The sequence below is a fragment of the Coccinella septempunctata genome, chromosome 5, assembly GCF_907165205.1.
Source record: "Coccinella septempunctata chromosome 5, icCocSept1.1, whole genome shotgun sequence".
NCBI classification, from domain to species: Eukaryota; Metazoa; Arthropoda; class Insecta; order Coleoptera; family Coccinellidae; genus Coccinella; species Coccinella septempunctata.
In genome coordinates this window covers 29,350,611-29,378,036 of record NC_058193.1, presented here as the reverse complement: position 1 = coordinate 29,378,036, position 27,426 = coordinate 29,350,611, and the positions used below count along the sequence as shown (strand labels likewise).

Here is a 27,426-nt window from a genome sequence, read left to right as displayed (position 1 = left end):
CGATGAAAAACGAGACCACAATTGTCGCCACTGTGTTTGATAGAGTCACTGTAATGATATTTACAGTGACTTTATATACTTTATTTGGTATGTGAAGTCACTGTAATGATATTGAATTAATGAAAGAACTTTGTGGAACACAACTTTTTTATTACCATTCCAATTTTTAACAAAATTTATAAACTATTTTATAAATAATTTTATTTGACCTCAAAATTTTCAGGAAGCTAACATGCATATTATAATTTGTTTTAAGATTATAATATATTAAAACTATACCTATTGGCAGTTTCAAATGTGTTTAATATTTGTTAATTGATAGAATATATTCGAAAATTCAAATGAAAAGTTATTTGAGTTCAATTGTCACATTGAATGATATATCCCATTTCAAAGGGAGAAACTGGTAGAATTCCTTCATTTTTTCAATGTGAGAAGAACTTATTGTGAAACCACTAAAATTTCTAACATAAGCTTCGTAAATTTTTAGGCATTATTCCTACCTTTAATGAGGTAGTTACATCCTGTTCATTCTAGGAAAATTCTAATGAAAATATCTAATCGAAAAAATGAAGACAATAATTTAGTTTATAATTAAGTTTACTGTTCGGCATCAAAAGTACCAAATCCTCATCAAAATATTGAGTAACTTTCATATAAAGTTCATTATTTGAACAATAAAAATTCTTATAGTCGTTGGATTCTTTGGTAACAAAAGGGATTGATAGAATTGCATATACTCGGAAATTACGAAGACTAGAACATCTTCAAGTTCCTGGTAGCCTTCAATTCCTCAATGCCAAAACTTCGAAGGAATTCTCCATATCTGAGTCGAGGTCCGAATCACTATAATCCCCAAAATCAACGTATCTCACTCTTTGTTTCAATAAACGTGGTCGCCTGTAATATCCAACCTTTTGTTGCTATTCTTCCGTCAATTCCCACAACATCAGGGCAGCATCTGTACCACCTACTGTAACCACATTCCTGTCGTTGAAAAGGAATCTGGCGCACGCCACTGTTCCGCTGTATAGCTTCTCCTCGTTGTATTCTGCCTTAGGACTCAAACAGGGATACCTGAAATGTGTAATCATTGTAGAAATACTTATGACTATCAGCTTGTTAGAAAATTATCACTCATACTTTTATGGAAGAAGAGATGAATTTGATCCATCAGATTGGGAGAACCTACCTGAAAAGTCTCAAATATCCGTCGGTATCACCAGAAATCAGAAGATCATGGGCAGCAGATCTGCTAGCTGTGCTTATGATTGAAGTCATCGGATAGAATCGATTATTCCACATACCTATAGCATTTCGGACATTTCAGAATGAATATTATTTAATAGTCTTAAGTATCAAAAAATTATTGAATATTCAAGGGGGCACTACTAAAATTCATCGAAACTTCAGGGCAACGCTACATATGGGCCCCCAAACTGAGTGCATCTCGAGCTCTAACAAAATATAAAATGACAAGAAAAAAAAGTGAAATTTATGGTACGCATACTCCAGAATTCAAAAAGCAAGTAACGAGAATTCATTTTCATTCGATCACACTTTAATTCAATTTATTGAAATTTCGACAAGATTCCTGATTTTATGAGTAAACGTCACTTGAATCTCATTCTGATTCATGGTGAGTATAATCGAGGTGTTGATAGAGCAATTTCCTGACCGAGCTAGGCCTTCAAGAGACACAATAAACAGAACAGTGAATGAACTAACAAATTTTGGTTGATTTCATGACAAAACTTTTCACAATTTCTCGAGAAAAAGAAGGGTAGCAAACAAAATTGTGGTAAATCGAATTGATTTTCATAATTTCAGCATATAAGAGATTTTCAATATTTCCATCTCGTTCCCATTGATAAATTTCATATTTTATTATGTTTTGAATTATACTGTTGGTGTATGGGATGATATTGGTGATTCGAATTTCATGTTAATACTGAGGACAAGGCCATACCTGCAACCATAAATCCTACTGTACAGTTATGCGTATACCATTTAACATCTTTCATAACTATTGGACTCTTTTCCGGAGAAAGAGATTTCACATCCCCTGAAACGTGAAAACAGTATAGGTACCTATGAATATAAAAATTATATTCTATCCTAGGGAATATGAATATTTTTTGTTTAATATAAATCGCAATTAACTTACAGAAACATAGGTCATAATCCGCAGTAACAGTTTGGATATAATTGCTGTCTGTACTCCAGTCCAATTGAATCAGAGGCTGTGATCCCCTTATCTTGTTCGATTTTTTATATGAGAATCCATCTCGACTAACTCTGAAGAGGTAGATGCTCCCGTTTTGAGATGCTATCGCTATCATATCTCCAGCTGAGAAAAAGTACATGGTTTATTCGAATCATTCAGAGGTATTTGAAGTAGTTGGCCGTTTTTTTTGAGGTAGTACACTGAAATATGGTAAAAGAACACTGGATTTCAGCCTAGGTAATATGAAATCAACTGACACCTTCGCCATTTTGCAACTAGTGTTTCTTTTCATAATAAATCGAACGAATATTTTTGTGGATCTTCACCATCTTGGTTAAGTTCCAATGTTAAAGACACCTTGAGAATTGAGTAGATAAAATTTCGTGTTTTCATTCAATTGAATTTGGTAATGTAGCAGGCTCCTTCACCAATTTGAAACTCAACTGCAATTGATTATATCATATTACTTTGATACTCAAGTACTTGTCTTGCTGTACTTGTTTTTTTTAACGTGTTATCTATACCTTCTCTTAACCGTTCATGAGAATTAATATAGGTTTATTATCAATTGCTTTAATAAACGTTGTTTCATGCCCCTTCATCATTTTGCAATAGAAAATCACCATCAAGATGATGTTGTTAAAAAATGGATGATAACTTACTAGGGTTGAAAGCTATACAGCTAAGCGGTGATCCACATATCCTTATTGTGCTGGAAAGAACTCCATTTTCCGTGTTGATAATCAACAAATGTCCCTCTGTACTTCCGGCAGCTAACACAATACCAAACGGATGGAAGGATAAAGACACGCATTCGAAAGCAACCTATAACGAATTACAATCAAATATGTAGTACGAATTTTCAGATCCTTCACCAATATCTCATACTTGTGTCGTCCAGAGCAGCTTGTTTTTCCTCCATAAAGCGATATTTTTATCATGACCAGCTGTAGCGAATACTTCATCGTCTGGATGAACAGCTAGACCCCAGAGTTGTCGACCATGACCAAAAACAACCTAGAAAAGCAAACGTTTGGACCTTCAGAAAACATTCCTTGTCAATCATAAACCATAGTTTTCACCTGGTTGAATCTTCTCTGTAAACTACCTTCCAGGATGTTATTTTTGGTGGTTCCAACGTATATATTTCCATCGTTCCTCCCTGGCCTTTGGGGATATATGGATCTGACCCCTCCTGCTGTTTCGGAAAGCTGAAAAGAAGGATAATTAAATCAATTAAAGGTGTATAACACCTGATACAAAAATCAACAAATGTTAAGATCTGAATCGAGCAAGCAGAGTTGTGTTGCTCTGACGGGCTCGAATAAGAACAAAATTATGGTCAGCATATACTCTTCCTCGACAAAGTGGTCTGCATCGAGTGGTCAAGTTTCTGAACAAATTTAAATCTGATCGTCTCTTTTATATGGAATACCAACTACAATACAAATTTCAAAATAAGGGATACTTGGATAAAACGTGACTATCAATAAACATATAGAATGAAATGCAGACTGCGAGTAATTGTAATTGAATAATAGTCTTACCTTGGACTCTGTTATTTTTTTATAATTTTGGAGTGAATCCCAAGCGCATATCTTTCTATCCTTCTCTCCACCAGATAGAAGAGTTCCTTCAGAAAGCATCACTAAAGCACTTACTCCTTTATTATGAGCCTAAAATAAAAAGGAAAACAAAATGACGCTCTATGTATGACAAAGAGAAAAAGAAATGTTATTATTAAATTTTGAGTTTCTCTCAATTGAGATACAAAAATTGAATAGGATTTGTAGGACCAAAAACTCAAACAGTTGTTCCTATTTCTAGAAAATGGTCATTTCATTGAGGTTATTGATTAAAAATGTTCTTGTAATATGAGCTCATTTTCATACCTCATATTCCATTTTAACGAAATATGCCCCATCACTGTCAACGCTGTACACGGTGATAAAACCATCAGTATCTGCTGTGATGACATCACCGTCTTGTTCAAACTGAAGAGCGGTAATCATCGTTCTTGCTGGCTGAAAATTCGAGAAAAAAAAAAACGATCAAAGTTACCCCCTAATGTGAACGTTGTCGCATACCGGTTTTATGATGTCTGTCCTCTCGAAGAATCCATCTTTCCTTCTATTCCAGAAGGTCAAGTGACCTTTTCCATGAGTAATCATTAGGTTGTCATCCAAGGGATGGAAAACTGCGCCTGTCAGGTCTTCTTGTAAGGTCTGAAAATAATAATAATAATAATTGTGAATGAATACATAAATCCAGTCAGTACAAAACACAATTATCTAAAAATCTGTCCAAATAGACATATTTCCTGATTAGAGATAAGAAATGCTACACATTCCAAAAAACAAAGCTTTTATTTTTCGTTGTGTGATTAATTTTAGTGCTAAATCTAATCAATTAGAGATTATCAAGAGTTTGCAGGATGTTGGATATGATAGATCTTATGTAGCTGGTTTGTTTAGGGCTCTCGATCATTTTAATTTTCTTTTCTCCTGTATATTTTCAAAAACAGAGCGAAGGACATATTTTATTTTAAGACTCAGGAAGCAATGAAGTTTGCGAAGGAAATTGTCTTTTCAATGCATTAGTTTTAATTATGATATTCGAAGCTTGTGAAAAGTTATGGTAGGAAATCAAAAAGGTTTGTCTATTTCACCCCATTCTAGCTATGAGGGATGAGTCACAAAATAAGATTCAGATTAGATTCATTTGTTTTTCTTGGTCCTCCTTCGAAAAATTGAATAAATCCATTTTCATCTTTGAAGCAACGCAACTCTTCTTCGAAGTATTTCCAGATAATAATAATAATAACACATACACATATTTATTTCAACAATAGATATACTTCTATGTGAAGTTTTATTCTTTTTTGAGGTTCTGAACCCATATTTAAATCCGGGGACAGAGAGAAGACGGAGACCAATTGCTTTTTGTTCCTATTTTCAGGCGTTAAATCCACTGGTTCTGTTAAAAATTTGGGTTGCCAGTTGAAAAAGTGATTCGATGTGTTGGATCTTTTCAAGCACCGGAGAAGTCAAAACAAAACTCCCCAAGACTCTGTCATATTCAATGAGATAATCAACGTACCCTTACATTATGAAAATCGAAAGTCCGATAAGGTTCAAGGTCCGTTTTTCTTCCGGCACGGTCATTATTTCACGTGAAAACACGAACCTCCGCCGTGTTTATGCAGATTTTCCGAAGAATGAATCACTCCACCTTGTGCTGTAGAACAAAGCGGGACAAGTCGAATTATCTGCATGAAGACAGGGGTATTATTCCGTTAGGATAGGTTAGTTTTGTTCTTCGGCTTGTGAAGAGCCGATAGGCCAAATGCGCACTACATAAGTAGAAAAGTGCAGTTGAAAATGAATGTAAAACTAAAAAAACATATCTTATTCATGAAAAATTGAAACATTTTCTGAATCTTTCGAGTCATCACTCATCGTTTTTGGACATCTAAAAAGTATTCGAGTTCATGATAAAATAAGACGGTTTTTAGACTACTCGATAAAATTCTTTGAAGGGGTATGCTGGAGAATCCCATTACCATCCTGCTTTTTCAAAAGAGAATACCCAAAATGTTTTACATATATATTCATCTAAAAAGATAAGGACCATGGAAATGGTGAAAAAAGAGGTTAGTAAAACGAATTTTTAACAATTCCCAATTTCATTTTTCCACTCGCTGTGAACGGAAACATCTTTTGAATCACAGCTGTGGACGAAGCACAAGTGTCATCGGTGGGACGAAGCACAAGCGTCATCTGTGGGACGAAACACAAGTGTCATCTGTGGGACCAAGCACAAGTGTCATATGTGGGATGAAGCACAAGTGTCATCTGTGAGACGAAGAACAAGTGTCATCTGTGGGACGAAGCACAAGTGTCACATGTGAGACGAAGCACAAGTGTCACCTGTGTGACGATCAATGCTCAGAGAAAATTTACACCTCTCACAGAGCGAGGTGTTTGACATCGAAGGAACTAATGAAGGAGCGTTCGTTTTTTACCATCGGGAAGATGGAGTGTTCTTTCGACACGTGACCGTTTATCACGTAATGATTTCTCTTTTTCGAAGTTGAGAATAGAAAAAAATCTATTAACTGGGAAGGCAAATCTCCCCCATTCATACATGGGGGTTATACCTCCACTCTAACTGGAAGTAGATTGCTATTTATCGTCCAAAGAAAGAGTTAGGAAAGAAATCTTCTTTTTTTGAGTAATAGGAATTTGATATTCAGTACGTATGTGTAACTTGATAATTCCTAAGAATAGTCATAAGAAATTAGGATGCCATCTAATCTCAAACTTGGGACATGCAATTCAAAATACTATAACTAAACTGAAAACCAGTTTGTTTTTCGTCCATGATTGAAATTCAAAAATTTATTTTCAAACTGAAAACTTTGAATTACTAAATTTACCTATTCCAAGTTAGAAAGACGCACTGTATTACCTTTTGAGGACTGCTTACTACTTTTACTCATTTAATTAAATCAATGTCGAAGCAGGAATTTTTTATGTGATATTTTCATTCGACCTGTTATTCGAAGTGTAAAATGTAGCGAATTTATCGAATCAGCCCAGAATTATCGCATGCTCCAGTTGGAAAATTTAATATCAGACCTCGAGGAGGCGAAACGATAATATAATTGCATTATAATTGCACGCTATTTTCCTTTTTTCGTTGTAACATTGAACCTGCTTCATGCGGAAGTGGACAAATTCTATCCAGCTAGTTTAATTTTTATACCGCATCTTGCAAAAGTCATTAGAAGGAATTGGATGCAATTGTTGCATTTTACACGCATCGTTATGTACCTGTTTCTGTTGAAGTTCGTTCAAAAGACACGTAGAATATGGGGAAGTGTGAAAGAAAATCCTGATATTTATTAAATTTTTTGGTTGATCCTTCCATAATAATTATATCTCACCTACTGATCAAAATTCGTCGAGAGATGTAAAAGTACTATCCAATTGTAAATTGGTTGAGATTCAAGCAGCATATTTATCAGTTAAATTGTAGTTATTTTTAATTTTTCGATAGTGAATGTAAAAAATACTAGTTGGGAATAAAATATTCAAGAATTTCGATAAAATCTACCGACGAAAAATATAATCTACTCCTGTGATCATGTGCCACTGGAGAAGTGGTATACTATAATGAGTATTAGAGTTGAAGCAACTTGAATTTTGTAATCAATATACAGTATACAGTGTGTTTACTAAAAACACAGAAGGTGATTCATTGTCTGAAAAGATTGATATTTGATGAAGAAACATGGAATCAAATATGCATCCCCTCTGATGAATGGATTGAAAAAATTGGCACTTTCCCCACATTTGTGTTGATAAAATTGAAAAGAAGAGATATTTCGATAAATTAAAAGTCTCAGTTATGTCAAAAATAACAACAAAAATAAACTCATCCGTTTATTGTTTGTTTTTTCCCACTTTTAACTGAATTCCTTAAACAACATACTTGTCCTTTGCGGTTTTTTCTTGTAAAGCAAGATTCTCGACAAAATTCTAAAAATCTTATTGAACGCATGACGAGATTGGTATGGAATTTTACTTGTTAATCAAGTATAGGTAGAACTATGAGATTTCGTATATCATAAAATTCCCGTGTAAGAATTTCAGGGTCTACTGCCGAGAATAAAAAAATCGGGTCTCCTGATTTTGTCTTGAGATTCTGTGACGAAATTTCATTGTATTAATTTCGAGACAGACTGTATATATCTATTCGAAGATTCTAGCTGAGAAATGAGATGCTACAATTGAACTCCCGCCAAAGGCTTTTCCTTTCATTAATCTCTTATCCAGTGCTTTTACAAGATCCTAAAATATTTCACGAGACCGTCTTCAATTGTCAATTCAAAACTGTTAAACCTTATTCTTATAAAAATACAGTTTGAGTTGAAAAAACCCAACATTCATTATATTTTATCCTTGTGCGTTCAAGACTGATTTTCGATAGAGAGAAACATTTTTCTTTTTCACTAGTTTACTTCAAAATTATGATCTGCTCGATATAGAATTGAAAACTCACCGCAACTTTACCAAGCAGATGCCCCCATTGCCACTGCCACACTGAAAGGATGCTCTCTCTTCCAGCGTCTACAGCCAAGACATAACTACCACCATTCTGCAAAAATAAAAATAAAATGAGGATCACTTAACAGGAGTCGGTCATATCAGTAATAATGTGAAATTTTCCCATTTGGTATTAGCTTAGGTTAGGTTGAGTATTAGGTACTTAACAAGAAACTTACTAGTTGCGAAAATGAAACAGCAGCTACTCCAACTTCAAATTCTCCCATTCCGAACACATAGAGAGTTTGCAGAGTTTCTGTGCTCCAAATTCTAATGTGTGCCTGTGTTTTCCTATTCCTTCCGGCCCTTTGACCGGAAGCAACCATCTCTCTGGACGGATGCAAATCCATGCTAACGAAAAAAATTCCCTTTAAATTATTCACAAAGATTCCAAATAGATCCCAGGATCAATTCTTCCAAAATTTCAGGAGGACTTTCTTTAATGGCGAATGAAAATAAATATATTCTTTTTTTGGAATATATCTAATTTGTTTTTGAATAAATTATTTTCCAATAGGATAAACCTAGATGATTGAAATTCAATTTTCGCTGAACCAAAATGGGTAAAGAAACAATAACAAAAATTGCTTACCATTGGATATCTTCTGTATGTCCAGTGTAATGCCTTTGTGCATCTTCGTCTCTATCATACATTACCGCTACTGCTGCTACGAAATACAAAAGTTCTCCTGTTGGTAGGACCCATAAATTTTTCCTAGAATCTGTGCCTCGATAACCATAACTATTATACGATTGAAGGAAAATTCCTGTCTGTAACTTGTCTATATATTGCAAAAATCCCATATGAGCACAGTAATCAATGAGCCCAATTTACTGAATTACTATTATAGTTTTTTTAACAATCATTTCATGGATTTTGCCCAACAGTATTATGTAAATTTAATATATCCAATATTGTCAGTTTGAGGAGAGGCTGGAAACCCAAAACACGTACCAATAATTAATGTCAATAGAAGTGGAACGTATATGCGAAAGTAATTTTTCAATATTAATTTTTAGAAAAAAAAAAAGTATTTTGTTTTGTGAAAATTATTGTGTAGCTATACTGCTTTCTGTTGATTCTTTAGTGAAAAGACTGTATATGTATCTGAAAAAATGTCTATTGAAGAATATCTTGAATGTACCTACATATAAAACAAATATTGAATATGTCAAAGGTTTTTTGCAGTGAAAAATGTGATTTCAGAATAGTAAAAGATGATTAATAAAAAAATTTGTAGGTTTTTGGCCACTTCGTAGGATGAATTTCTCTTGATATTCAATAGACGTCACCCAGCATGTAACTACGACTCCTATCGACTAAAAGAAATGGGAAACCCATAAATGCAATTCAAGAATCGGAAAATCTGCATAAGAGCCCATAAATTCTAATATGTGTTCATGTCTGACTGCAATTTGGCATAATGATCCCGCACAAAAGGTGCGGTCACTGCATATCGATTTATCTGGACTTCGGTCGGTTATTGTGGATTATAGTGGGAACAAAACTTCCAGAGATGATAAGGGTTATTTTCTGGCAGGGCACTTTAGCACATTAAGGTCACTTAGGGAGGAAATTGATCAAATGTTGGCCAAACGAAGACTATTTTTCTATGGCGTAGATTGAGAGTTGTCAGATCAGGAAAACGTTTCCTGAATTTTAATACACCTAATCACTTATGTAATGGGCATCTGATAACATGGTCGTTTATAATCTTATCTGACAGTTCATATGTTTGATGACCTCAAAATGATACAAAATGATAATTTCAAAAAGGATACACCCATTCTAATTGGAGTTTTTTGTCTGGTGGTGTATTGTCCATTGGGGGATGATGTAGGGGAGGATAAAATGTTCTTCTAAGTCCTTTAATGGTGACTCGTATTGGTTCTTCCTTCAGTACTTCTAATAAGGTATAATCTATACGGAATAAAACAAAATTACTTACCCATAGAAAGAGACACTTGAATGTATTTGCGAGAGCTATAGCATTGTATAATCTCCTGATACAATTCCTATAGGAGGTAAAATAATTTTTGAAAATCACGAGTTTCATTAACGTCATTAGGAACTGTTTTTACTTCTTTCAGGTTCCGAAAAATAATAACAATCGAAATTCAATATATTTCTGCATTAGAATGAAGTATTTTGAATTGAACGAATTCTGTACACAACCAATTCGATAGAAACAACATCTTCATAATCTTTAGGAGTGAAATGTTGAAATGAGTTTTCACCAAACAAGTACTCACCATTGGTCCTAACAATTTCACTCTCAGGAGCGTAAAGTGCCCTCGGTCTGCTTTTACTCCTCGATCTCCTCTTGCTCAAATCTTCTACGATAGCTGTGTTAACAACTCTAGCTCGTCCCCTTCTTACAGGTGACATCATAAGGTTGTTAACAGATCCTACACTACCTACACCAAGATAAAAAGTGTCTACGTCAGCGAACTCGTTTCTAAGCTGCGAAAAGCTGCGTACTTCTTGACCCGACACTGTATACATCCGCTTTGCACCGTTCATCTTCAGGACTTGACCAAGGTCTTCGACCACTTCTTCGAATGGCTGCGTGGTCCTTAGGTTTAGCAGCACCCTGCACTGTGTGGGAATATTTCATTAGAAAACGGATGAATCAACTATTCCAGAAGAAAATTCCTATTTTTATGTCTAGCCGAGAGATATAGCGAATAATTTGAAAGATTCGTTTTTTCAGAATCTCCCTGTCACTGGACAACGAATCAAGATATCTATGATCTACCTTCTGATATTTAATTATATCGAAACAAGAGATTGGGGTTCTTGCAGTCTATTTCTCCAGATATGATCTCCTCAGTGAGCATCAAATTTGGGACACCCTGTACAAGGGACTAGAACCACGCGTTTACATTTAAGGGAGCTCGTTCATCGTCCATCCAAGTCTAAATAGGTCGCTGCTGGGGCTCGAAATTCAATCTAAACCCTTTCAACCTCAGCCCCAGAAGTCAGTCAATATTTCAGAGGATTACCTAAATATTCTGAATTTTCTGAAAAATAATAAATTCTGGAAGCACATGCCCTTTATCAGCCATCCATCTCATTGGGAAATGAAATAATATGTCGATTCCACCCCTTCACATCGCCCTGCGCAAATACCCTAAAAGGACTCACCTGCACAGTGTGGTCCATATTGTTGATAATTCTGATGACACGACCGGAGCTCGGTTTGACAGGACCGCCTCCTGGAGGCGGCACTGCGTCTGCTTCCGCTATAGACGCCTTCCTGCTCGTCGCCTTGCTCCATCCTTGTGCGCCAGCTGGTGCAGCGTACCAGATACCGTTCTTCTTGCCGTAGCTGGCAGCCTGAAAATGATAAAAGTCCCTTAGGAATCCCGAAGGAGCAACAAACCACCCTTACTTGGTAGGTCCAAAGCAAACGAACGAAAATGATAACTGTCAGTTACAGTTAACAGAAGATTAAAAAGCCCCAAATTCAACAGAAAGATTTCTTATTTCCTGTCTAAAAAAATTAATCAACAGAGTGAGAACTGAACTTGAGGTACTCATATTATAATACAGATACTTGCTGGTTTGAATTGAAACAATTAAACCGTATTAGTGTAAAATTAATGCTGTAAAAGTGTTTAACTTTATATATTTCAAGTTTTACTCAAATATTGTACCGATTTTGATCGATTGGGTTTGAAAAAATCCTACACAGACTTATTTTTCATCATCATTTCCAGATTTTAAATATTAGAAATTAGCATGAAACAAAATAAAAACCTTTCTACAAATGTTTACAGTTCCTGTTTTGAGAGATGTGGACTTTAGATATCATGAAGAGTCTTGTAAAATCTGCAGCTTCTTTTATCATTAATTATTTATTATCATATTTCGAAATATCAACTGTGAAAAAGAGCTTTATATGTTTGTATTTGATTCCCTGGAAATGGGAAATAAATGAAATAGTAAACCAAACTTACAGATATAATAAAGGATTTTGAAAACATTCTTTGAATAAGAGAAAACTGTTGCATTGATCAAAGTTTTTCGTGACCTGCTGAAATAACAATATTGGTTCATACTCCTCAGTTACTAGAATAATAATTTTTAAGAAGTTTTCGAATAAATGTGTCTACAACTATATGATTCATTTTCTTTTAATATTAGGAACAATGTCTATCCAAATTTCTGATTGGGATAAAAAGTTGTTATAAAAAGTTAACTTGCATTATTTTGTTCTAGGATTAATTATGAAATTGAATCAATGCCATTTTATATTATTGAACAGGTGTAACTCAAATGCATTTGAGTCTTCAGAGGACGATTTTGATAGAATTCTTTGTCTTTGAACATCTAACAGAACTATATGTATTTGATATATGATATCAAAATAATAAGGATAAATATACGAGGAGTTACTCATAAGACAAAAAGACAAAGTTGCAGAATGGCGAATGCTCTACGCATTTATTTCACTACTGCAATATTCGAACGCTATTTGAAGGTTGTTTTAATTATTTATTCGTCTGCAAATATTTCATTATATATTAATATTTCGTAAGAAACTGAACCTGAAAACATAATATGGCAGATATAGGACGATAAATGCTCGGACGAAGAAAATCATAAGAATCATAAACATTTTCGAAATTGCGTCAGTGTTTTCTTCTCTTTCAGGCCGTTTTTCTTAGAAACGATTAGATTTAGAGTATAAGACCAAGAGTTTTTTTTAACAAACACTCCAAGATTCAAGACAATGGGCTTTTCAGCTTGATTACAAAGAAGTTGATTAACAGGTCTTTAATTAAGGGATGGTAACCCCTAAAAACAAATAAAAAAATGGAAGACTCTACATTATCAAGGAAATCGTGAAAATTAACTTTTTTTGTGGTTGATTCAAGGATATTTCATTGGAAAATGGCTATAGTTGAAAATGATGTGAAAGTCGAACGAATGCCAGCCATCAACGAGAGCTATTCTTGCAGAAGTTTCGTGGAATTTAACAAAATTTCCTCTGCATTTCTCCAAAAATTCCATCGCTTTGACTTCAAAGTGCCACAATGAAATGAAATTGAGAGTTCGATTAAAGAGAATAATTTCCTACTATCTATTGGAGATGAGTTATCGGGGAAATCAAAATCTAGAGCCATAACTCATGAGAAGACAGTATCAATAAATCTTGTCGATGCAACATGAATGGTACATTTCCTTGGCCTCCACGTTCACCTAAAGTCCAAGCAGTTTCTTAATCAATCATATTCATCTTTTCAGATTTTGGAGATTCCATTTGTTCTGAAATTGTATATTTCAAAAGGGTTGGCGTTCACTGCGATCTTAAGATCTTTTGTGCCTCTATGTCGTCTATAGCTCCCAGTAGCAGAGTTCCAATGAACTCCAGTATCTAGGATGGCTCCAAAAAGATTACCTCTTCGCTTCTGCAACTTTCTCGCCCAAAGCATTTTTGCATTGGCCAGCACTGGCTAGCAATTACCAGGTGCTCTGGAGTTTAATCTTTCTCCCTACAGAATCTGCACTCAGTTTCTACGAGTCCCATTCTCATTAGATGTTTCCTGCTTTGTAAGGAGGTGCAAGATATTCTTACTAAGATCCAGATACTTCTCATATCTCGCAGTTCCTTGGGAACTTTAGTTCCCAGTTAAATTTTAAATATATTTACGATTGTTAGTGAACTTTATAGTTTTTTTTTTGTGTGTGGAGAATATAGTTATTTATGATTTATGTACAAACATAGATAAATTGATTCCAGTGACCAGTTAACCCTTCAAAACTCACCATGGATGCACAAACCACGGCGAACGGTGTTGATTCATCAAAATCGAATTCAAGCATGAGTCCTTATCAATCACCTCCGATCGCGTCAAAGGACGAAATGTACACCAACTGAGCGCGAAACCCACGCAAGAATGAACGAAAATCCTGCACGAACCCCCCGGGCAAGCCACCAATCATAAATATTCATCATACAACGGCCAGCTGGTTAAAAAGTGGTGGGGTCAGCCTGTCAAGGTTAAGAAGAAGAGAGGGCGGGTGAAACGACCCTGAACACAGAGGAATTAGGGCTGAAAACGCGGATTGATTTCTCGCACGAAAGAGATTTTATCCGGTTTATTAAATCCTGATCATATCGAATGGTGTCTGGGACACTTGTAATGTTTTAGGGGGGCTCGATTCGGACGAAACAGGCATTGACCTGGTTTTTTGGGGTTTATTTTTGTTATCGATTAACCGAGTTTTTTCGGATAAGGGTTGCTTCTCATGACTTGCTCACATATACACAGAGACTATGAATGGAAACGTATACAAGGGTCTTTATGTAATGAGGTCAGAACACCGGGAAACGCATAAATTCCGAATAAAGCTTGGGAAAAACGTCTACAATATTACACTATAATGATGCCGTAAAATGTTTAATCACAATAATACAGCCAATTTTCACGTTCTCATAGAATGTTTGAAGTTTTGTTGTTGGGAAATAATGCTGTCAGCTTCAACTTTTATTATCTGCTTCCTATTTACAGCTCTTTCTTATAATTCAGCTGATGTCACTTTTCCTTTCTTTAATTAATCGATTTCTCATTTGATTTGCAGATATTTTTTTTACTCACAGCCGTTAAAAAATGATTAATTTGATATAGAACAAGCAATAAAAACCTTTTATTATTATTTTCTGCACCTTTTCATACATTGCCTCCCCCTTTCCAGTTTTGAAATCACATAACTATACATGAAAAGTTAAAACGACGTTTTTAAACAAAACAGTGAATACCGAGGATATCAAATTTGCGTTACTTTTTAGGTGTATATCAAGTGAGATTTGCTAATTTCGTCAAGAAAATATCAACTTTCATTCTGCTTCATTCGAAATAAATTATTTGAATTGGCTGATATTCAAAAGTGGTAGAAATGAGAAGAGAGCAAAAAATTTTTCATATCGTCAAATATTATTCGAGTTAAAGCTGAAAAAACTGTGAATATATTCCATTTTTTTAGTGAATTATAGCTGATAAATTAGTACACGTACAGATATGCAGCATAATATACCTCATTATATTTTTTCCGATTTATACCCAGCGTTTCCACCAATTTGCAACTCTTGCCTAAGTGTACAGGGTGGTCAAAGTTGGTTGTCTACTGAGGGGATTGAGAAATTGCCAGGAAAAAATTCATATCTTTCCCTCACGAAATATTGTGAATACTTAAATATAATATATTTTTGAAATCAGCAAAAAATTTGCAGCAAGATGAAAGAAATTTCAACTATTATAACATTTGAAAAATCAGAATCTTGAAAATGAGGGGATCGAAAAATTTGATAAAATCATGTTCGAATTACTCATAAAAAAGTGCCTCTGGAATGTCATACTGATGTTCGAGAACGAGTTGAAACAAGCGAGTAATTCCTCATTATTGAAATTGCAATTTCTCAATTTTTGTTCATAACTCGAAATCTAGGAAAGATAGGCCGGTTTTGTTTTCAGATTTTGATTACTCAGAGAAAAAGAGCTAGAGAATGTGTCATCTGTTTTCTTCTAGCTGCTATAATCCTCGAGATGCCCTCAGTAGACAATAAATTTTGCCCAACCTGTACACAAATAACGCCAATTGAAAAAAAAACATTTGTTTGGACACACAAATGCAAGAAGAAGAAGAAAAAAATACATTCAAATGATGACATCAATTTACAGTGATTTCAAAAATAGATAACATGTGATAAAAACAAATTTAATAAAAAAATTATTCTTGAATAAATATTGCCTCCATTGAAATCAAAGCAATCAGAGATGAGAGGGTTGAGTAACATGAGGATTTCAACAAGTTTGCCATTCTCGGTATCACAAACAACCACTGTTCGACATTGCATCCAAACAATCAATTTTCCACCTGAAATGCCTCGTTAAATCTGTATCCATCATCTAGTACGAGGCATTTCGCGACATGAACCTGACAAAATTCGTTGTAATCAACCCCTTCTTCCCATTCACCTGCATTTGTTTGAATATGAAAAAAGGCAATTACCCCGAATACTTTAGAACAATGTAGGGAAGGCCAGCGTGAAATATGCGCATAAATAAGGGGAGGACTTTCGTGTCGAATTAAAATTTATAAATGATGGATGCAGGTGGGGACTCTGGAGGAATTTGGGGTAATATGACAAGGACATATCGGAATGCTTGTGACCCAAATTTTTCCTAGAGCTTCTGCTATGAATAGAGTTAAATTTGCACAGGGTGAAAATGTTCATAATTTAGTTAATTTCTGCTTGGCTCCCTTGTAAAGGTATCAAATGTATAGTTCGAGTCTTACGAATTTTATCTTCCACTTGATAATCAGTATTGAAAGATACCAAAATGTATAATTTTTCAAAGGTATAATATGAATAAGGAAAAAAATTCGGAACTAATTTTAGGGGTGTATTTTTCTGACCGTTTAATTTTATATGGAAACTTTTTATTGCCATCGCTTCCATAGAATGTCTACCTATTTTCATTTTCGTCAGTTTTCTTCTTTCTAAGAAAAAATAAGAATTACTTTCGAGATGCCATCTTCAGAAACTTTATCTAAGCAGAGGAAGCACGGACTGCCAAAAGATATGAAAGACCTTCAATATTTTTTTGACAAGGAATCGTCACTCAAACTTAAATTTACACCCTTTATATGGGCCTTATAGGCCTGGGAGGGTAAGTTAATTCACCATTCATAACTGTTCAACTAAACGTCCAAATCCAAATTTCTTATGTACTGATCTTATCGAAAAATATAAAAATGACATTAAAGAATCTATTTATAAGCTTTGTCCTGATTTCCATTGGAACACGTAAATGTATATTATGTGGGTTAGTGGGTCCGAATATTTGGCGATCAGCTAGATGGCTATCAAGGGAAATTTATTACTTAGGTTAGGAAAATAGAAAGCTGTTGCCCACAAGTAATTTGGGAGTCGACTCATTTTCAAAGAGAACGTCTCCTCCTATGGTATGGCCAAAATTTTTTGTTCGATTTGGATATTGTCTAGTCTAATAAATTTTATTCCACAAAATCTCAGTTGAGAATACCGATTTTTTCAGGAAATAATTAAATTTTTCTTGTTTAAATACTCTAATACTGATATTAAAACATCTTACTTTACGATGTTGAAGAGAGGAGAAACTATTTGTAACGAATCAAAATCGAGACCATCTGATAACAAGGATTAGCAAAAAAGCGGTTGATTTCACATCAAAACAAAATCAAACCTAATACCCCTCAAATTTAATCAAAGCGAGTCCTAGTTCTTGAAGTATTTATCTTTAATTCATATCTAATAATATGATATGGCTTTTCCTTATTTCCATTAAATTAATGATATATTTCGGCACTCCTTCCCCTAATGGCTTGGGGATGATGATCTACTTCCGCCTATATCGAAGAAAAAATGAAACTTTTTGGGAAAATTGCGCTCTTAATAAAACTCCCAAGGATATGAGAAAATGAGGGTATTTTATGTATGTTTGCTAATCAGAGTATATTCAGGAATATAAGGACGAATATTTGTTATTCAAATTCTAATGTACAAAATTTGGTTTTTCGATTTTTTTTTACGTAATACAAATATCAATCAGAATAACACGAACATCTTATAATCTCACTTTCGAAGAAAAGGAACAACGTACTTGAATTTTTCAGGTTAGGTATGGGATGCTAATATGCTGGTTTGAGAATTCTTTCAGCGTTGAGGAGATATGAAAATTCATTTCCACTTCAAAATTGAATGGGCCAATATGCTAAATGGAATCATATACATATATACTTATGAGTCATCACGAGGTAATTTTTTTCCTATTGCTTTGAGATAATTCAGATAACAAATGATCTAGGATTGTATTGAGATCTATTTCAGTAACCATTTTCAATTTTTTTTCAACCTTATCATTCTGAAAAATTTGCATAGGTGATTTTTGGTGAAACGCTCTACTTTGACCAGTTCTCCCTTCTTTAAAAAGAAGCCTCACGTTTAAATACACCCTGTATATTAGTCTTCATTCAACCTTATGTGAAAATTCACTGTAATCTGTAATACTTTTTCTGTATCGAGTGTGTAGCTTTTATCCATCCGTGAATAAAATTACAAGTAATCCCATATGAATCAGATAAAATAACACATTTGAAGGAGAAATTTATTTGGTAAAATTATTCAATTTGCCTTGTAACTCCTTATTCCCATTCTCGGTATAAATCAAAAGGCCGAATGCATGCCAGCGACACGTTAGGGCTGGAAAATGTTTCTAATCTTTCCTCGACCAACAAAATATAAAGTAGACCGAAGTTTTGCGTGTACTCCTCACCCTCCATGATTTTTCCCACATAGATTTTCCCACACGCAGTGGCGACCTCTGTCAGCGCTCTTGCATATAATAACAAGTATTAGCGTGGCAATATTTGGGTCATTCCTTATCGCACCAAGTATTTAACTTTCTAATCAAGATGACTTAGCTAATAGTAACTTTGGAGGGGTCTATTAGACTTTCGAAGTATCGAGAAGAAAATTGAAAGTTATGACGATGGGATTTTTGACTGAAACTTCTCCGACGAATTTTTCAAGAAGAAAACTATTTTTTTAGCAGTTTCAACCAATATAACTTGTCTTGAGTTAAGTTAAAAATCCTAATGGTATGTATATTCGACGGGTAACGGGTGAAGTAAAGTGTGTGTGTGTGTGTGTGGATTTTGTACATTCCTCACATTTTTGTAATTTCAAAATACATATGCTGTTTTTTTTTTACAGATTTTATTTTGAACAGTTCCTTCATATTATGTCACTCATTTCATCATGTTTTATCGTCGCAAAAGTTTTAATTTCCACCTCCAGAAAAAATGATGAATTTTTCTCTTTGAAAGTTGAAAGACATTTCGAGCAAATTTATCCACGACCCCTGGCTATTTCACCTTCCAGGAATTTGACAGAGGGGAAAATCACAGCGTATATGCAGGGTGAGATTTTCACTGGTCATTCACGCTATCGATCAGGCCAATTTTCCGGGGTGCAGTCCAGTCCATTTCTTGAGGAGGGTGGCCTACTTCAATAGCCTAATGCTCTGTCTACGGTAACAGCCCCATAACGATTTTTAACTGATCTTATTTGTATGCAGAATGAAACATCCCGAAACAGGGGCGCATTACAGGAAATCATAATGGATATGAAATAATATGAAAATAAAGATTTCTGCTGATTTGCAATATTTGATACGCTATAAAAGGGATTCTTGTGGTATTATTCAATGCATTAGTTTTTACGTTGATTAATACTTGAAGAATCCATTGCATTGCGAAAGATTCATTACAGAGAAATGAATTCACTGGAAATTTTTGAGATAGGGTGTCTGTCAATCTTGTATTTCTGAGTGTTTTGTCTGCAAATGGAGATTAATGGTAAAATATCATAGATATACAAAAGTTCGTCAAGAATTCATTGAATTTCAACGAGAAAAAGATTTTATTTCCTCCAAGAAACTATGAATGATTCCGGATTCAGAAATAGTTGAAATTTGATGGAATTAATACTAGCATTTTTCCCTCCTTTTCTTGAGAAGATTTTTCAATTTCTGAAACAGTCTTTTGTTCCTTTTCTAACTTCGAATGTACTTATCACTGATCAGTAATTACAGGTGCAATGACATTTCAATCAGCCTCAATTTTTGGTACTATCATTCAAATATCAAAGGTGAGGTATCGATTTTCAAAAGATTTCGAAAGTGATGAGATTTTTACTGAGGTGAAATTCTCATGACCAGTCTATAATCAGTTTCAATATTGTACAAATCTTACTGGACACCCTGCATGCTTCGAAATATGAATCTTCAATGAGTAGAGATAATTACAATTGTGTTTGTTTCGAATGAATTTCGATTGTGATAAAAGGTCCTTTCGTTTGCATAAAAAGTGTACCACTTTTCTACACTCGATTTGATTTACACCAGTGTAGAGGAAGTGTAGTTTATCTACACATAGTCAAATGGAGATGTAGATAAACTACACCTCCTCTACACTGGTGTGAATTCAATCAGCAAACGAATACTGAAATCGAGTGTGAAAAAGTGCTACACTTTTTCTGCAAACGTAAGGACTCTTGAAACTGAGTTGGACGTATTTGTAAAATGAAAGTATTCTTCAAATTTTCTCGTATAAAGCGCCGTTTTCTAGTAATTATTATGTTAAAATTAAAGAGTATCTGTGAAATTTGGAAAATTGGTTACTTTGGCTGAATACAACTCTGTTTAAAAGATCCACGGATGTGTAATGGCACAGATTTAGCTTATTTTGTTTTCCCATGGGTGCACAGCTCATTATGAAAACTGAAAATGGCTATATCTTTTTATCAGGGCCGAATAGAAAAAGTTGGTAAAGGAAAAAAGTGTTTCTTTCGACCCCAAGAATCAACTGTTGAAATATTTCTACGAGTCAAAGACTCACCCAGTATAATAATGAGTATAAGCTCCGTTCAGCTTTATTATTTTTGTGTTAGCCTGGATCTAATCAACCAAATGATCGTTCACTACGTAGTTCAGTGTTAAAAAGCCAAGCACGACTCTGGTCACTTCACTTTCCTTGTTATGCTAAACAGTAGTTAGATTGTCCCTTCTTCCTTCCACCTATATCGTAATTAAACGAACGACAGGCTAGTATGCGTGAGTGGATGTTATGTTTCAAGAAAATCACAGTTTCCAAGTCACGTTTCCATTTTGTACTGCGTTCTTATGAAAAAAATTCAGAAACTAGGCTGATTGAGACGATACAAGGCGAAGGACCAATTTTCTGCAATTAAGTCGTGATAGCGTTGCGAAATCTATGATTGAAGGGGTTGAAATTATTTTGTTTGATGAGCAACACGCACATTTTGAAGAAAAATGAAAGCAATATTGAAATATGATATGTATGGGTCTGTCTCATTCTGGATCCCTAATTTGGCCGATCATTTCAATATTGAAGATTAAATTGGGGGATGCTGGGGCGTAACATTCATAGGAAGAATATTTAGAATTTTGAAACTTTAGACATTGACTGCATTATTCATGAGAAGGAAGGTATGTCACTCAAGAAATGGCTTGAAAGAAGTTTACCATTTATTTTTTGTGAAAACAATTGTTTTCCATTTCATTTAGCCCATATATTGATTGTAAGCAGTCATTAGGCGAAGGTAAGTACTGACAAACAAAATCTTCATTCAAACATTGAAAAGGTATTCCATATTTAAGAGTTAGTACCTACTCAATGATTCAAACTAACATTGTGTGAGTTTTTAATCTCCATAATCGTCTTAATTCTTAACCGAATGGCCGACTGAACTAACTGCGTGCTTCATTTGTACGATAATCTTATAGTGTTAGAATAAAACTCACTTTGAACGTTTTATAAGAAGAAACAACATAAGATGCACCATCTTCCAGCTCGTCTAACCGATACTTCCTGTCTCCATCCATGGAAAAAATGTACCTAGCGCCTCTTGGGAGGTCCATCCGTAAGGACAGCTTGTCCAGGAGCGCCTCCAGCGACATAATGTCCCTTCCGGGCTTGAATCTGAACTCCACCCCCGGAAAGAAGGGATCTCCATTGCGAAAAAAGACGACCCTTCTCGCTTTCCAGTACGAGAGATTGTTGTAACGGCTCGTCGCCATATCTGAGCGACTTTTTGGCCTCTGGGGGGGCACCATGGACGAAGCATCACTGGCATTGTCCGCCATAACAGGCGACTGAGATCTGGAAGAAAAAGGATGGTTCAGCATTATCCTCACAAAAAATTGTTACAATAATAACATGCATAGCACCAACATTGACGTGGTGCACTCTTAATGCTCAAAATTCAGTTAACACAAAACGCTTTTGGGGTGAGGAAATGATTTATCATGAAAAGATGATATTTTTTCTCTGACTTGTACATTTATATCAACAATATTCTTGAGGTGAAAAGAAACCTTTTTTTCCTCTACTATTTTTTCCGATTCTGCCTAGATAAAACAGATACACCGATTTTGAGCTATGCCACCCCTGGAAGTTTTTTATCGCGAGTTTTATCGCATTTACAGGGTGAGTCTTTGTCTCCTACAAACATTTCAACAGTAGATTCTTGAGGTCAAAAGAAACACCCTTTTCTATATCATTTTTTTCGAATTCGCTCGATTTAAAAGATACAGGCTGTTGAGAAACCATAAAAAAGATTTTTGTCAAAACAGAGCAATGTTTATAATTCAATAAATGTGTGATCACAATTTCGTTACCGATAAATTTTGAATATTCTCCTCTTGATTCCTATTTAATTTAAGATAATAATAACGAATTAATCATCCATCTGATCTTTATTCATCTTCAATATGTAAGAATTTATTATCGTTGTTTATTTGATTTCGTGCATAACCCATTTTACCTTTGATTTTCATACAAATAAAAGAATATTTTCTCTGAACATTCAAATGTTCCATCAAATGGAGAACACTACAATGACAACAAAATATTCCTCAGAATAACAAGCTTAATAAATGACACTACCGAAATATTATGAAATGTGTTACTTTTTACTGTGGATCTTTGAAACAGAGTTGTATTTAGCCAAAGTACCCAATTTTTCGAATATCACAGATATTTTTTATTTTCGAATATCAAATCACTTGAAAAGTATACAAGAAAATATGAGGAATAAATTAATTTTCCAAAAAGATCAAATATTTATACCTAGCGATCGTTCAACCTACTTTTTAACGAGTTGGGTTCTTCGAATTTCTGGTATTTTTGTGGTATGAAATGGGTATAATGGGAAAACTGGAAGATGTGGATTGAATTTTGTGTTCGGTGAATATTCGTCACACCAATAAAAGACTATACAAGGCGTCCCAAAACTAGTGAATCACGATAGAGTGGACCAAATATTATCGAATGACAACATTAGTTCAACGAAAATGTACCGTTTTCAAAATAATCAGAATTTTATTAAAATACCTAAATTTGCCGATTTTCGAACTATGTATTTTTCTTAATCACAGGGCCAGTTTGTTAAAAAGGATATCGATTTTAAATTATATTGAACTAAGATTATTGTTTTATCTCTATTGAAATCATTTCAATTAGTTAATCGATAACCTAAGTAAATGTAACTTAAAACAATTGTTTTTTCTACATGATTTTTATTACTCAGAATAAACCCCCTCTATAGGGGTGATAATATGGGAGAAAAACGCTATCCTTAATCACAAATTGGCCATGTGATTGAAAAAATAGTTCGAAAATCGGCAACTTTAGGTTAGGTTTTTTCAGAAACGGTACATTTTCGCTAAACTAATGCTGGTCTCATTCGTTAGTATTTGATCTACTCTATCGTGATGTGACGTTTGATTCACTAGTTTTGGGACACCCTGTATTTGGAAAATCATTCCATTCGATAATTTTTTTTTGAGATATAACACTAAATCATATTTTGTCATGAATTTTCACAGTCTGTATCTTTTCAAGGTGAATAAAGTTAAGGGAAAACGTGTTTTTTTTTATCTCGAGTACTACTGTTACAAAATATGTACCTACAAGTCAAAGACTCAGCCTGTATATCGAAATTTCAAGGTGATCGATTATTCTAGAGATGAGATTTTTGGAGAGAAAGGAAATTCATACCATGGTGCAAAAGGAATGTGTTCTGAAATGACACCTCTACTGTGGACCAAACTCTCCTCTCTGAACGGTGAGCAAATAAAAAAAATTACAAAGAATCGTTTCTCGAAAATAAACTGAATGGGGTGAAATGAAAAACTTTTCCCGCCCAAACACTTCACCCCCAAAAACAAAACTCCGCGCTCCATTTCCTACCCCCTTTTGCGTCTCATTTCTAACGGAAATTCCTAGCGAACTTCCGTCCGTCGTCACTCACCTGGAGGCCGCCCCCTGCCTCCAAAAACCCCCGTTGGAGGGCCTGGGGGGCTCGTCTTCTTCACCGGAATCTTCCTCCTCACTCTCGGAGTTCTTCGGCTCAACGTCAGCGCCGTCCAGCACACCACTGAGCTCGGCCTCGTCCATGTGTGCACCGTTTCTGGACTCTTTGCTCTTTTCGTCGTCGTTCCTCAGGGTTTTGGCATCGGTGGCGCCATCTTGGGGGTGGACGGGGGAGGCATCTGCGGTTGGGGTGTCCTCGTAGTTCTGCAGTCGGCTGTTGGCGCGAGAAGGAGCCACTGACTGAAAGGAAAATCGAATTTTATTTTCCGATACATTTCCCTTGGTGTTGGGCCAGTGGCGTAGCTTGTCCTAGCAGTTGTAGTAGCTTAAGATTTACGAAGGGGTGGCAACTGCAAAATGAGTTATGATTCAAGTCATTACCTTCTGGAATTGGAAATCTTTTGTAGTTCTTTCAAAAATCATATTATATAAAGTCTTCAGGTGAAAACTTATACCTATATGGATATCTGAAGATGCTATGGTTTCATCAGAAAAAAACAGTAAGAGGTTCATCACTCAGAAAGGCACAGTGACAGAGTATCAAGATCTATGTAGGGAAGCTGATCCCAGCATTCTCTGAATAGGATAAACATGTGAAAAATGTTATTTTATAAGATCACAAAAGATCAGCGAAAGACAAACTAGCTTTTTAGGTCATTGGGATTAAAATCAAGGTTTCCCTAGAAGAAAACAAATGTGATAAATCGAAATTTTAAGCTTTAAGTTCATATCTGATAAATTCCATTGAATTCCTAAGAATGCGATACGTAGTTCGGATTTTGACGCAAAGAAATCATTACAGGCTCATTACTCATGGAATAATAGGTTCTACCGAATCAGAATTACGCCATACGTGTAACCCTCTAACTAGGAATAGAGTTGTGGTCACGACATTCGAAATTCATCGCAATTTCCATCGTATGAAAACTCACTTGAGGTAGATTCCGGGAAACACACATCAGAATTCATGAGTCAGTTTTCCGTTTAGACTTTTTGTTGCGAGGATTTTTTATCATGATAAAAATGAATTTATGTCAGTGTAATGTCGTGATCAGTAGTCCACTTAACGCAAAAGAAAGATTATAATGAATTACTTGTGTTTTACCATGCTATTTAAGTGCATGCAATATGTTGTTTAGTTCTATCGATTTTCGATAAAATATTCTTGTTTGTTGAATGGATTTTATTATTTTGTTATTCACAGGGATCTTGATCAGGGTAATTCATATAATTTTGTCGAGGGTATTTATACAGTGGAATACATGGAAAGGAATGATGTGAATTCAGGTTTCAAATGAAGTTCTGAAAAATTGATCGATGTGTTCTCTGTTAAAGTGATTTGCTTTTGTAATAATTTTAATCACAGCTGCTCTCACACAAATTTGAATACAAAATCAGCAGCACCATATACGATTTAAATTATTGTTTTTTATTTATTTTTCGACATCTGTGAATTAATAATGTATTATTGTATTGATATTGATTTATTATTTATTAGCCATCATTTTACTTTTATTATTCATAATTTATTATTTATCTACAATGGCGTAGAAGGGACACATAATATTTTGAAAATATTTTGTTAAATTACGACTTTGAACTCGGAATTTGACTAAATTCCGACTTCAAAGTCGGAATTTAAGGAAAAATATTTTTAAAATATTATGTGGCCCTTATACGCCTTCGTATTTATCAGTCAACTCCGCAGGGGTTTCAGGGGTGAATTTTCACTGCTACCAAACAAACTGTGGTGCGCGAATGCAAAAAAAGGAGTTTGTGGATATTCATTCGATTTTTTGTATTGGATTATTGTTTTGTTTTTATTTTGTATCGTCCTGACGGATCAACAGTATGAAACACTTATTTCATTTTCAAAGAATTTCGAAAACTCATGAAGAGAGTTCAAATCAAACTCATTATGATAATTTTTTTCCACAAAATTATTGAAAAATTTCAAGGTTCTTTTTACGCATAATCTCTGTAGGTCTAGACTGATTCTGTATATAGGTTTTTTGATATTTTCATTGGATTTTTGGCCATATATGACCCAGAAATTTGAGTCATAAAATTGGTTACTAGAAAAAAATGATCAAACCAAAAAAATCCTTCTTGGATCAACATCTAACGATGGATAAATCAATGTATAATCATGGAATGAAATTAACTTTTGAAATTATAAAATTGTCTCATCTGAAACCACATAACACACAGGTGTGTTATAAATAAAAATGATGCAAAAGATTTCACGATATTTCAATGAAAGTCAAGCGGGTTACTGCCTTTTGAAAATGAAGGAATTTTTTTTATTGAATATTCTCTGAATGTAAGAACTCAGAAAAAGAAATATGTCAATTAGCTACTACTTATCCATTGTCACTTTTCGACAGTTTTTTAAATTCGAACTTTTCCTATTGGGGATTCAAATTTCAACCCCTATCTATAATTAGCATATCTTCGTGTTTTGTAGGGCTTGGTGATGAAAACAGCATTCTTCTTCGATTATGACGAAAATACGATTATTTTTCATTCAAGACAACAATAAAAATTTATCACTTAAAAACGATATATTTCGAATCAAAGAATTTATATAAGAAGACTAATTCAATAAGTAGCTTTTATTTGTCTTGTATTTTTTTCCTTAGAATCCTTAGTTTAATCACAAAAAAAGTTCTGACTTTTTCTACATGAATTTAAACATGTATTGAATACGAAATTTCACTTTAGACATTTTTTATAATTCTGAAATATTATTATAAAGTTGTGAGAAAATCAATTATCTTGCTTCAGTATTCTCAAAAATAAAAATGCTTTTGGGAGGACAATTAGGACAAATTCTTTTTCTTTCTTGAATTTTTCATCCCTTAAAATTTTTAGAGTAATCACATTAAATAAGATATTATTTATACTCTTTTGACTTTTGACCAAAATAATTAGGTAAGCAGTATGAGTAATGCCTTATTTTTTTGTTCGTTAAAGCAAGAAAATCCGTACTCACCATCATAGGAACAAGTCACTCCAACCCCATTAGAAATTCAAATATAAGTTCTTGCACACACCATAAAGCGCTCCTGAATGCACTACACGAAGAGGGGGGGTCAGTGCACCCTCTTAAGTGAATAAAACGAAGTAGAAAATCATTT

General features: G+C 34.5%; 1 protein-coding gene across 1 annotated transcript; it reads right to left on the bottom strand.

Annotated features, from left to right (window-relative positions):
• Positions 1 to 135: 135 nt before the first annotated feature.
• Positions 136 to 27,426, bottom strand: LOC123313412 (echinoderm microtubule-associated protein-like CG42247). Its single transcript, XM_044898285.1, has 19 exons — positions 27,282 to 27,426; positions 24,225 to 24,526; positions 21,715 to 22,072; positions 11,486 to 11,677; positions 10,591 to 10,936; positions 10,120 to 10,258; positions 8,930 to 9,079; positions 8,517 to 8,688; positions 8,294 to 8,389; positions 4,315 to 4,452; positions 4,120 to 4,251; positions 3,775 to 3,903; positions 3,310 to 3,438; positions 3,116 to 3,244; positions 2,890 to 3,052; positions 2,168 to 2,350; positions 1,970 to 2,065; positions 1,193 to 1,307; positions 136 to 1,077 (listed from the first exon to the last, which is right to left on the bottom strand). Exons 1-19 carry the CDS (start codon positions 27,285 to 27,287, stop codon positions 924 to 926), a joined length of 3,129 nt encoding a protein of 1,042 aa, XP_044754220.1. The 5' UTR covers positions 27,288 to 27,426; the 3' UTR covers positions 136 to 923.